The 13,567-nt window shown below is 48.1% G+C and overlaps 1 protein-coding gene across 5 annotated transcripts in view; it reads left to right on the top strand.

Moving 5' to 3' along the window:
- Window positions 1-229: 229 nt before the first annotated feature.
- MVB12B (multivesicular body subunit 12B) overlaps window positions 230-13,567 on the top strand; it is a 91,456-nt gene continuing 78,118 nt past the window's right edge. Inside the window, exons 1-2 of one of the 5 annotated variants that reach the window (XM_035113350.2) lie at window positions 230-328; window positions 13,153-13,275. In XM_035113350.2, the coding sequence (XP_034969241.1) occupies window positions 13,165-13,275 (111 nt within the window). In that variant the 5' untranslated portion in view covers window positions 230-328; window positions 13,153-13,164. The other 4 variants (XM_035113349.2, XM_035113348.2, XM_060270302.1 and 1 more) reach the window with 4 other exon arrangements.

The raw sequence follows: 13,567 nt of genomic DNA, 5'->3' as shown, positions 1-13,567 counted from the left end.
CCTGTACTCACAGGCTAATGGAACGTCTGAAAGCGGGGCCCGCGCGCAACAGCGACTCTCTCCGCTCGCGGTGCCCAGCAGCTGCTATTCAGAAGCATTACTGCCTCCTGCGCTGGGAAGCTGTATATGCGCTCCTGAGCCAAAGCTGCATAGGATTGCAGCAGAAGAGGCACCTCTAGTTCTCGTGTTCGCCAGGTGCCACCGTGGGGATCTTCTTCCCCACCACCAGGAGACGCCTAGGGTCCAACCACGTGCACGCCGTGCGTAGGGAAGCGAGAACAAGGCGTTCGGCTAGGGGCACCTCGCCCTATCGGGAGCCTCCCCCAAGGTAGTACAGCAGTACAGAGGGCGGGCGTGATTTTTAATTTTATTTTTAAACGGCAACTCTACGGGAGGCCTCGGCTTGGTGGAGACGACGAGGCCAAAGGATTCCATTTGGGAAGGGCTGCCTGGGCGTGCGCCCTGGGCGCAAAGCGTAAGTCTCCGAGGGGCCCCTCGTGGTTGTGCTTGGGACGCAGGAGGCTCGTTCGGGGCGGGGGCCAGGCTCGCCCATTCATTCTCCCTGGGCCGGTCAGCGGTGCTAGGGAGGTGAATCGAGAAAGCAGAGCGAGCGGCAGTGCGGGCTCCGGGAGGCAGGGGGCTCTGTGCTTGCGCCGCGGCACCGGTGTCTTCTCCTCCTCGTCGGAGCGCCTCAGAGGCGGCGCCAGGCTCGACTCGGCCGCCTTCCTCCGCCCTCGCCCATGGCTCCCGCCGGCGGCCTCGGCTCCTGATGGGCTCCTGCGCTCGGTGCAACGGGCTGTTGGGGAGCGGGGGCTCGGTCTAGCGCGCCCGCCCGGGTAAGGATCGCCGCCGCCGCCTGCGGGCCCTGAGAGGGCCGCCTCTCCTTCCCACTTGCCGCTGCTTCTCCGCTTCTCCTCCTCCTCCTGTTCCTGCCTCCGCTCCCCGCCCTGCCGGGCAATGAGAAGCTGCTTCTGCTTGAAACGGGGGAGCCGGGATCAGCCGCCGCCAGCGCCCCGGGCAACAGTTAAGTGTCTCCCCTCCAAGGAGCCTTCGGGGCCAGGCCCGGCTGGCCCACCCACCCCCTTTACCCCCCACTCCAGACTGGGCCCTGCGCCTTCTCCTTTCCTCCCTGGGGGTGAGGGCTTTGCATTGCTTCCTTTCTCCCCCTCCCCACCTCATCCTTTGGTTTTGTGACCTCCCCCATCTCCAGACCCTACACACACCTTGTGTGGCAGGGGTGTCTTTTGTTGTAAACGGGGCTTCCTCCGCAATAGATCGGATGCTTCTCCTGACTAAACTGGATGGGGGGGGTACTCAAAACAAGCCAACAAACAAACAACAAAACCTGCTCTAGGGTGGCTAGTGATGGTGGGGGCATCCCACAGACGCTTCCTTTCATTGTGTGGACACAGCTTTCCCATGTTCGAAATCCTCTGGGAGGCTGAGAATGGGTCTTGGTTTAAGGAAGAAATAAGTGATTTCCTGGTAGGGATTCATAACAATGGACTGGCCTCGTCTTCAGCCTAAATATCTCTTCCCATCCTTTGTCCATCTCCTGATTCAGGGGAAACTATAAGTATATATGGATCTCCCAAACAATCAGTAGATTCCAACCAATCAGTGGAAATCCAACCAGGCACATGCCATTGGGTCTACTCTGAGTAGGCCTAGCATTGGATACAACAGCCCATGTTATTTATCATGTCACATGCTGCTTTGGCTGGGTATTTACAATCCTCTGGCTACCAGCTGGTACCAACCTGCCATTTGTCGACTTTCTGAAGCACCATTGTATACTGGGTTGGACTGTTGACTGCTTGGCCTTGGCTGGTGCTCCCTACTTTGATTGGCAGCTGATACCCCAGTCCTTTGATGAGAATCTCTCTACACACACGATGACAGGTTTAACACAAGGGTTAAACCTGCCACCCACTGCCTTCTTGGTAGGGTGTGTTTCTGTCTCTCTGGGCAGAGCCACAGCATATATTCCAAGCACATTTAACAGAGAGCCCTGGGGACTGTAGTTTTCCCATCAAGATTCCCAGAACTCTTGACAAACTACAGTTCCTAGGATCCTTTGAGGGGGATGTCACAGGCTTTGAATGTGCTTTAAATGTATGGTGTGTTTCTTCCTTTTTTAAAAAAGGTGACAGTGTTAGCCCATAAGACAGGTCCATAGGACAATACATTTATGAGGTGAATACAAAAGTCACACCCTTGTGAGTGAGCTCTTGAGTTCTCCAGGCGAGGTCATGGTTTGGAGAATTTGTAGTCCTCTAGATGTTGCTGGACTCCAGCTACCATCAGTCCCAGACAACATTGCCAAGGGTCAGGGAGTAATGGGTATTGGAGTCCACCTGGAGGGTCACAGGTTCCTTATCCATGAGCTAGTTGTCAAGCAAAGTAGGGAGGGAGGCCAGAGGGAACCAACTACCTTAGTGTTAAGACCATCAAGTCTGCATTGAAGTGGAATGTTGGAAGATTCAGGACGGATAAAAGCAAGCGCTTTTTCGTGTTTTTTCATGCAGCACATAGTTAAACTAGGGAACTTGCTCCCACTGGAGGCACCGATGACCATTAGCATGGATGGACCAAGACAGTAGCTAAATTCCCCTACTTGATCTTTTGCCGCCGAAGTACATTACAGGACCCTGCCCTTGTTGGAGACCCACAGAGGTGAAATAGATTCTTGGCCCCTCTTCCCTTTGGCAAGTGACTGTACTGATGACATGGCAACGAGATCGTACTGGCCTATTTACTTTGAAGGTTTGTAAGTGATGCCAATAAAGGTTTTGATACTGATACTCATTACCTTGGATGGCTTTAAGAAGGTTGGACATATTCATAGAGAATAAGACTGCCAATGAGTTCTGCTTCCACAGTCAGAGGCAGAGCAGTGCTTCTGAATACTGGTTTCTGGAAACCACGGGAGAGGAGAAGCTGTTGTGATTGGGTTCTGCTTGAGTGTTTTCCATTGGGGCATCTGGACGACTGCTGTACAAACGGTGCTGGACTAGATAGGCTGTTGGCCTAATCCAGCAGGCTCTTCTTACAGTCTTATGAATATGGATTTTTTTTCTCTTGTTCTTTTTTAAAAAACAAAAAACCTGTGCAATTTTTCATCTCTTTCCACCCCCCTCTTAGTTACCACTTCAGGTAGGGTGATTTCTACAACACCCAGCCCTAGTTAACGTGAGCCGTTTTAAAAACACATTGCAGTGAGATATATCAATTTTCTTTAATACCGAAAGTGTGCAATCTTGTAATGAACAGGACTTTGCACTTTGAAAGGGAAGCTTTATCATTTTTTTGAAGATAGAGTCACAGAGCTGTGGAACTCCTTGCTGCATGAATACAAAGGGTATTATTATTAAGAGATATCACTGTAGCATTTTGGGGTTGAGAGCTCTGCCCTAAGAGCACTTTAAACAAAGTGATAAGCCTTGCAGGAAATGAAAACAGCACCTTTGTTGGGGTGGCTGGTGTTGTGATTGCTCCATCTCGGCTGTAAAAATGAACAGCAATGTGCGGCTCCAGATTGTCAAGGGGTTAGAGCACTGTACTCGCAAATACAGTAAAGGGTCACTTTTTAGTTTAGAACAGGGTTGGCTAAGCTGTGGAGCTCCACATGTTTCTGAACTACAACTCCCATCAGCTGCAACCAGTGTGATCAATATTTGGGGCCCATGGAAGCTGTTGTTCAGCAACATCTAGAAAGGGCACAGGTTCCTCATCCCTGGTTTAGAAAAAAATGATAATGGAAAGAGGGCGTGCCACATAAGTTCACAGAAATACAAACAGTTGTGTGTGCGCTTGTGCACACATACATACAGAGCAACATTCCTTTTATAAATCTAAAACTCAGGATCATTTGAATGAGTTCAGGGCTCTCAAAACTTAGCCTACTTTTTTCACACAAGGCATAATTGACAGTACGATTCTAAGCATGTTCATTCAGAAGCAAGTGTTGTTTTTGTTAGTGGGAGTCAGTGGCCACTAGTTTAAAGGGATTATATAGGAATTAAAAGTCCAGGCAGCCACATTCTGCATTAATTGAACTTCCCGAGGGGTCTTCAAAATACTGTATCACAGTAATCCAATGGTTGCCAGACCATGAGAACATACCTGTCCAGAAATGGTGACACAGCCAAAGCTAGAAAATCAGACCTTCTGTGACAGTCCACCTGGGCTTCTAGTGGCAATGCTGCATCCGTGGTACATACACCTGAGCTGGCATGTCTGTTGATAGCAGGCCTCTTCCACCCAGCTGTATTGGTCACATTAAACAGATTCTCAAAGAGAAAATGGCCTTTTAATGGATGGGGCTGTAGCTTAGCTGAGCTGTGCATTTTTGCATCCAAAGGTCCAAGCTTCAACCCCAGGCATTTCCAGGTAGGACTGGGAAAGAATCTTTCCTGAAACCTTGGAAAGTTGCAGGCAATGAGTTTGGGCAATTCTGAGCTAGATGTTTGCAGGGAGCAGATATAATTGTTGCCGGAGGGTGGTGGGCGCACAAACAATTAGCATACCACATTGTCCTTGTTCTGATGTTTCCTTAGGTCACATTCTTAGATCTTATGTTTAAAACACCATTATATTACTTTTTAAAAACACCTGTGGCTTCCTCCGTAAAATGCTGGGGACAGAAGTTTGCTAAGCGTGCTGAGAGCTGTTAGACTTCTAACAGAGCTTCAGTTCCCAACACCTTAATCTCCAGGTCCCAGGATTCTTGGGAGAAGCAGTGACTGTTGGAAGTGGCATAAAAGTGCTTTAAATATATGGTGTGGATGTGACCTGTATTAGATTCCTGTGGCTCAGGGAGTGGCAGAATACTCGAGCCAAAAATTTTAACATCTTAAAAAGTAGGGAAGGAGAAGCAGGGTGTCATCCAGGTTGAAGGCAATGTGTGTGACTTCCAAGGTGGATTGACCATGAGAAGAGTTTGGATTTGATATCCCAAAGGAGTCTCAAAGCGGCTAACATTCTCCTTTCCTTTCCTCCCCCACAACAAACACTCTGTGAGGTGAGTGGGGCTGAGAGATTCCAAAGAAGTGTGACTAGCCCAAGGTCACCCAGCAGCTGAATGTGGAGGAGCGGAGACGCGAACCCAGTTCCCCAGATTACGAGTCTACCGCTCTTAACCACTACACCACACTGGCTCTATGAGAGTGACATTTGATGCTGCTTCTTGTCACTCTTGCAACAAGTATGCCAGTTTGTATTGCAACATGAATTCTGCTGCTCGGTCCTCTTTGCTCCTTGCTGAGATACCAGCCATAGAACAGCTGGGTTTCTTTGGAGGATGTAGCCGAGTGCATCTGGTGTGGTTTTGTGTCATTGCAGGAAGACTTATTTCCTGGTGCAAATATGGGTGAGCAGAGTATTTTGAGGGCGCTGAAACTGCATTTCCTTTGCTCTCGCTCCAGGAAGCTTCACAGGAGGGCTTAAAGCTTCTGTCTGTGCACGGCTGAGTGACATGCTTCCTGTTTGATAACAATGCTGGTATCAGGTGTGAAGGAAATGATCGGTTTTCCTTTCCCCATTGCTGCATCTCCTTCAGCTCAAAGCAGAATTGACCTTGCAACATGCCTGTGGTGGGGCTGAACTGCTTGGAGATTTTCCAGGACCTGTTGAGTGGGGAAAGTGTCGTGGCTTAGGGAGCAGAGCATCTGGTCTGGCTCAGCCTAATGCAGCTTCCTGTGCCCCTGTATCTGGAAAGGAGCATAGCTCAGTGGTAGAGCATCTGCTTTGCATGCTGATGGTCTCGGGTTCAGTCTCCAGGAACAGCTGGGAATGTCGTGATACCTGGAGAGCCACTGCCAGTCTAGCTCAGTTTTGACTGGGCATAAAGGCAACCAGAATGATCTGTGATGGAGTGACTCCCATGTGAGGAAGGGTTGCACTATTTGGGACTCTGGTTTAACAGAAATGCTAGCAAGAGGCTACATGATAGAAGTTCATTAGAAATAAGCATGGTTGTGGAGAAAGTGGGTAAGGGTCAAAGACAGTAATGCTTCTGAATCCAATTTGCTGGAAACCACAGGATGTTGCTCAAGAGCTGAAAAGACATGTATTCTCCCGACCGGGTAGACATGCCATTTTGCTATCCTACTTCCACCGCAGCAACTTCCAAAGCTAGGAAATCCATTCCTGGTTGCTCCTATCCTATGACAGTCATGGCAGCTTGCTATCAGTTGGATACGCAAGGAATTCAAGGACCCAGGAGCCCACCAGCCATGGCAAGGGTCTGCAGTATTTTGGCCTGCTGACTAGTTTGACTGCAGTCATCATAGCAGGGCTTAAGGACCAAAGGAGGGTTTTCCCCCCATTGCAGTAATGCATGGCTTTGCTTTTCTTTTTAAAGAAAAGTCATCCTGAAGTTGTGTATTAGACACAGTAAGGTCGAGACCCCTGACCATTAGGTCCAGTCGTGACCGACTCTGGGGTTGCGCGCTCATCTCACATTATTGGCTGAAGGAGCCGGCGTATAGCTTCCAGGTCATGTGGCCAGCATGACAAAGCCGCTTCTGGCAAACCAGAGCAGCACATGGAAATGCTGTTTACCTTCCCGCTGTAGCGGTTCCTATTTATCTACTTGCATTTTGACGTGCTTTCGAACTGCTAGGTTGGCAGGAGCTGGGACCAAGCAACGGGAGCTCACCCCGTCACAGGGATTCAAACCGCCTACCTTCTGATCAGCAAGCCCTAGGCTCAGTGGTTTAACCACAGCGCCACCTGGGTGACTATTAGACACAGTACCCAGTGGCAAGTTCAAAAGATGGTAAATATTAAAATAAAACAAAAAACAAAACAGGTGGGGTGTTCAGGGGACCCAGCCAGCTGCTTCCTCTGATACCAAAATCTAACGGTCTGTGTAAAGTTCAGAACAATATTTATCTAAATCTCTGTGATATCCGGTCTCTTTTTAGGTCTGATTTGGACACATCCTGTAGGCAGAATAATAATGCCCTTAAAGAGGCAGCTAGCAACAAGACAAAACAGCTTGTTTGGATCAATGGAAAAGCACCGTGTAGCAAGGAACAGTTCTTCGTGTTTGGGGTGTGTGTATTCTGAAACACAGGGTTTCTATGAGGCTGGATTTTCTTTTTTTTCTTCTTTTGCATTTTGTCTTTCTTGTGTACAATGGGTTAATGTTTTGCTGAGATTTTGAGCCATTCCTTTCAGGCCGGGAAAGAGCAGCAATTCTGAAACCTTTCAACACCTAGGGCCTTCTTGAGATGACTGAAAATTACTGCCTCTTCCTATTGGGGCACCTGGTCGGCCACTGTGAGAACAGGATGCTTAACCATATGGGCCATTGGCCTGACATAGCAGGCATTTCTTTCCTTCTAGGGAGTCTACCCTGCTACCAGGTCTGGCTGCTTGCCCTTCTGCCCCAGTATTGGCTTCTCTTGTCCGGCAGTGGTCCTACAGGGTCATAGGCAAAGAGAAGAGGCAATGTTTCCCATCGCCTGTTACCCAGTCCTTTTAATTGAAGATGCCAGGGATTGAATCTGAGACCCTTTGCCTGCAAAGAGAGGCCTCTGGAAATAAAGACATAAGAAGCTCTCTTCCAATTATGTGAACATTCTAACATCTTAAAGCCATCATAATAACCTTTTGATAATCTTTCTGGGAGCTTGCATAGCTTTGTGTTTATGCTAAGCCATGGTTAGTTCATGCTAAGCTGCCACCTCTCTGTCCCATTAGCACCAGAAGCCCATTTGGTTGGTGACAGGAGAGAGAGTCCCTTCTGTGGCTGCTCCCCTAGATAGGTAGGATTCCCTCCCAAGAGAGGTCAGATGACCTCCCTCCCTGTTATCCTTCTGACAGGCCTTTGGAAACTAAGGAACAGACAGTGCTGACCACTGGGCTATCGTCAGGGCAAACTGTATTTTACTTGCTGGTTCTAAATGTGTTCCAGTGTATTTCAATTAGCTTGTTCTTATAACTTGATATTTTATAATAGATTTTTTAAATGTTGAAGCCCGCCTTGATCCCCAGCTTCAGAGAAAAGTAGAATATAAATACATTTGATATAGAAAAATAGAGGTGGTTGGCTTTTTGCTGCGTAACTCCCCAAGGGACTGAGTCCCTAAGTCTATGATCGGTCAAAGATGAATGGATGGAGGCAGGATGCAGCAAAAGCAAGGCAGATCTTTATTTTTCTGTTGCAACAGAGCACCCTCCCCTCCTAGCAAGGAGGCAAGAGAGACCCAGAACCAAGAAGAAGCATCTCTTTTAAGGGTTTGCATTTTGGCGTGGAGAAGAGGGACATCTCTACAAACAGAAATTACATCACACATAAAGTGGGGTTACTATGGCTCAAGCAGGCGAGCTTGTGATATTCCTGAGCTCTGTTGCAACAGAAAAATAAAGATTTGCCTTGCTTTCACTGCATCCTGCCTCCATCCATTCATTTCTGCCCGATCACGGACTTGGGGGGACTCAGTTCCTTGGGGAGTTGGGCGGCAAAAGCCAACCGCCCCTATTTTTCTATATCACATTTAATAATAAAAATAATGGTTATGATTATGGTTGGGCTTAGTGTTAGATATGAGCTGAGTCAGTGTGCTCGAATGGACCCAATGGCCTGACTGGGCATGTCAGTTTCCTAGGTGTGCTGTTCCCGTGAGAGATAGTGCCTCTCTCTTACTGTTCACCATGCTGGAGATAATAAGTGATAATACTATACATATGCAAATAGGTAAGCCGGTCCAAAGGGTCTAAGCAATAGGAAACCCAGAGGATTTGTTTGGGGGTGGGAGATGGGAGAGAGAAGGGGAGGGGGAAATGGGGCAAAGTAAGTGTGTGGGAAAGGCACGTTGCTAGTTAGCATGCAAGAACTTCACTCATCAGCATTAATTAGACACTGGCGTCTTTCCGCCACAAGTTGACTCCCCAAAGTGGAGAAAAACAGAATGCACAGTGGATGTAGATTTGAGTGTTCAGCGGCACCTGATATTTCCTCTGCTGGAAAGTGTGGGGTGGGCCCTGTTATTTGCTCCTCTATTGCACCCTCTAAGAAAGAGGATAGTTGCCCCCGCCTAGTACAGAAGGGCCTGAATTTTCTCCCTTTCCTCCCCCCTCCTCCTCCATCTATTCCTTTTATAAAATGGGTCTTTGTGCGCCCAACGACAAAGTCCGAATTGATGCTGGGTTTCCTGCCCGTCCCCTGCCGCTTGCTCTGAGTCACACACCCACAAGAAGGCTTTTGTGCTTCCAAGCCGACAATGGCTTAGCTCTTTCTCTCTTTTTTTACTGCGTGCCCCCCCCCGCCCCCACCGGAACCCAAAGACAGATTATTGTTGGCATCTTCTAACAGGGGTGGGAGAACGTAGTTCTTTCTGCCAAAGTACATCCAGGAATGCCTGACTTGGTCACTTGGCAAACACTGCCCTTTTTCTGAAAGATGGCCACTATTCCACTAGGCTGCTCTTTATCATTATTTTAATTTATTAAATTATTTCCATACCACCTTTTACCTGAGGATCACAGGATAGTTTACCATGTGAAAACACAAAAATACATAACATGATAAGCAACAACAACAACAAAAAACCTCCCCCTGTTTAAAAGGCCATAGATGGTTTAATTAGCCAAAGGCCTGGGAGAGGAGGAATGTTTTTGCCTGGTCCTAATGAGGTGGCGCTGTGGTTAAACCACTGAGCTTAGGGCTTGCTGATCAGAAAGTCGGCGGTTTGAATCCCTGTGACGGGGTGAGCTCCCGTTGCTCGGTCCCAGCTCCTGCCAACCTAGCAGTTCGAAAGCACGTCAAAATGCAAGTAGATAAATAGGAACTGCTACAGCGGGAAGGTAAACGGCGTTTCCATGTGCTGCTCTGGTTTGCCAGAAGCGGCTTTGTCATGCTGGCCACATGACCTGGAAGCTGTACGCTGGCTCCCTCGGCCAATAATGCGAGATGAGCGCGCAACCCCAGAGTCGGTCACGACTGGACCTAATGGTCAGGGGTCCCTTTACTTTTAATGATGTATAATGAAGGTGTCAGGTGAGCCTTCCTGGGGAGAGCATTCCACAAATGGGGAGCTGCTGCAGAAAAGGACTGCTGTCTTTTTGCCACCCACCAGCACATGAAGAAGGGCCTCAGCTGATGATACCGGTAGTTGCAGGGTTCAGGTTAGTTCACTTAGCCTAAAAAATGTGTGTGTGTGTGTTTGTTTGTTTTAAAATGAGGAGTCTTCAGCCTTGACCACCGCCTTGTAAGTCTCTCCGCCTGACTGTTAACCCAAAGTGTTCTTTGTCCCTAGATATATAGTGACTGGTCGATCACGTAGTAAGAGGGAACACTCTGTGGATCAGGGGTGCGGAGCAGTTTTCAGCCATAATTACACCTGGGGGCTTCATGCCAAGGGTGGTCAGGACAGAGGTGAAAGTGGATGGGGCTACACACGTTAATTTGTACTGTTGTATTAAAGGCTGCATCACAGCAGCCAGGCACACACCAGTGGTTTCCACACACCATGTCTCTATCCTGGCAGGGAAAATGAGCCATCACAGTTCAAGGACACACTCCAGCCAGTTGCCAGCACTCAGGGTGAGGTTTGTAGCCTGGGTGGGGAGAGATCCTTGGGGATTGGATTGGGAGAATTTGAGGGCCTCACTTCACCTCCTGGTCCGAGATTCTCTACCCCTGCCATAGTTCTATGCGCTTTCAAGAGATGTTCCACTCACTATCCTTCATTCATAGTTGGGCAAGACAGGGAGAAGCCACCCACTAAGCCAGGGGTGAGGCCCTCCTGATGTTGCACTGAAGCTTTGCTGGGGCTGATGAGAGTTGTAGTCCACAGCTTCTGGAGGACATCACATTGACAGGCCTGTGATAATCCCTGACTATGTGTGGCACCTGGACCAGCCTTCTTCAACCCAGACTTTGTTGGAACTACAATTTGCATCATCTCCAGCCTGCTCAGCCCAGTGGCAAAGGATGATGGGAGCTGTAGTCCAACAACAATACCTGGGGACCCAAGATTGAAAGAACACCGTATTACAGGAGATACCATTGAACTTGCACTTGAATTAATTTTTGCTTTCTATGTTTATGGGACATAATAGGGATATCAAGACCAAGGACTTCACTTCGCATTTCCTAAATGCAACATCATACAGCAGTGAAAAACTCTGGATGGCCTAAACCTATCAGCTTGGTACCGAACAATTTGGACTTTAGCAATAATGGGAGAAAATCACATGTAAAATATGGGTTAGTCAAGGAAAAAGGTTACCATACTAATTTTACGCCACCCAGCAGAACTTTATTACATATGCATGCAGCAAAGACTAACAAAAACACAGAACAATGGCAGTTATGGACATTTGGCAACACTGGGATTTTTCATCGCCTGAGGACATCATTGATATGCCATGTGTGTTGCACGTGTCTTTTTACTGTACAGTCATACCTCGGGTTGCGTCTGCTGTGGGTTGCGTTTTTTCATGATGCGAACATGGTGTACCCAGAAGTGTTTACTTCCGGGTTCCGCCGCGTGCGCAGAAGCATTCTGCGCACTTCACGCATGCGGAGAAGCGCTCTAGCGCGCTTTCGTGCATGCGTGAAAGCACCGCTCGGGTTGCAGACTTTTTGGGGTGTGAACAGCACCCTGGAACAGATTGGGTCCACAACCTGAGGTACCACTGTAATTCCCCCATTTTTTGGAGTGTTATATTGTATTGCTTCTTTTTTAAAAATGTATTTTTTCTTTTTTGGATATATACATTTGTGGGTGCGGGGCTGCCTTTGGGTCACATCCCCAAGCTATATTTAAAGCCCATGGCTTGAGCCTCTAAGAATCTGAGAACTGTAGTTTGTTTTAAGGGTACTTAGGATTGGAGCTCTGTGAGGTGTAGACTACAGTTCCTAGCGTTCTTTGGGGAAAGGAAAATGCTTTAAATAGATGGTGTTGATTTGAACTTTAAATCTAAGAGAACCTGCGTTCCACTTTTGAATCCTTTTTATTTCTTCCTTGCATTAGTACAGGCATCCCCAAACTGCGGCCCTCCAGATGTTTTGGCCTACAACTCCCATGATCCCTAGCTAACAGGATCAGTGGTCAGGGATGATGGGAATTGTAGTCCAAAACATCTGGAGGGCCGAAGTTTGGGGATGCCTGCATTAGTATCATGCATCATCACTTTATTGCCTGATTTGTCTCTTGTTAAGATCTGTGAGATTACGATCCCCCCCACCCGTGGGTCTGATCCTAGTCACCTGAACGCAGCTCAGTGCTTTAGGTGAACTATTCTGTGCTATTTGCTTTAGCCACTGAGAGAGGGCCCAATGCAGGTGCTCATTGTGCACCTGGGGTCACTTGTCTCCTTAAATGGAGGCCCTTGCAATGTTAGCATGCTGTATAATGTGGGTGTAGCTTTCTGAGTCTCCAACCACATGGAAATGATTGCATAACATGCTGCTTTGGAACTGAAGCCCTTAGGCCAGGGCTGCAGGACCTCTGCTGTCCTTCACCTAAATTGGAGCACTAGGAAAAATTATTTATTGCTGTTTTCTCCTGCTCCACATTCTTTGCTAGATTTAATTGCCCCCCCCCTCCCTCGGGCTTTGTCACACAGCTGCAACCCCTTCTCCTATGATATCCTCCCCTGGAACTCCCACCTACTTGATTGTTCTCCTGGTACTTGCAGGGGTTGCAATCTTGTGTACCACTGAATGTTTCCACTCTGCTTTGAGGTCTGAAGCCTGTCGGTCTTGTTCTGCCTCCTTCAGGTGTGAGCTTTTGGGGGACTATTCCTTAAGGACTCTAGTCCTTAAGGTTTTCAGTCGGTAAACCCATTATTTGCAAATGGGGTGATATGCAGACCCGGGTGCTGTTTCCTTCTCCTTTTTATAAAGTAGGCTACCACCCTTGGGCGTCCTTTGCCTCTCTTGGATGAAGACCTCCCTGGGTTAAACGTTCCTCAGGCAGAGTGATCCTTAGACGAACCTAGTTGAAAGCCTATAAGAAAAGGGAGTCAGTTCAAGTGAGTCTTTATCAGCTGCAAATGCCACTTGATGAGTTAGGTGTGCCCAGCCCAGGGTGTTTATTTTGGCAGCCTCTTGTTATGCTGTGTGATAGGGCAGCCCATTGGCTTTTTGCCCGCTGACCTTGCCCTCCCTCTCAATCTTCTTCACTCTTTCAGGAACAGTCCACGATGCCTGAGGTTAGAGAACTTGCTGATGCCTTGCCCGATGTGCCCATGGACCCAATCACTGGAGTCGGGGTTGTTGCTTCCCGGAACCGAGCTCCTACAAATTACGATGTCGTAAGTAGGAAATGAGTTGTCTTGTATTCCCCCCCCCCAATACAAAATCATAAACCTCTCTCCCTCTCTGAGTTTTCATGGCACTGAATCTGAATTATGTGGGTGTCGGAATTCTTTTTAATTTCGTGCACAGAAATCTGCAGGCATCCTGATGACTTGTCTCTAGTTGCTTCCGTAAGCACTGCTTGCTTGCTTACTTACTGACTCACTAACTTACTTCCTCGTATCCTACTAAGTAGTAGTTTTATAGCGTATGAGATTTTTAGTTGCAAGGCTCCCATCTTTTGCTCCG

Source organism: Zootoca vivipara, chromosome Z (assembly GCF_963506605.1).
Source record: "Zootoca vivipara chromosome Z, rZooViv1.1, whole genome shotgun sequence".
Taxonomy (NCBI): Eukaryota; Metazoa; Chordata; class Lepidosauria; order Squamata; family Lacertidae; genus Zootoca; species Zootoca vivipara.
This window is presented reverse-complemented; position numbering and strand designations above follow the sequence as displayed.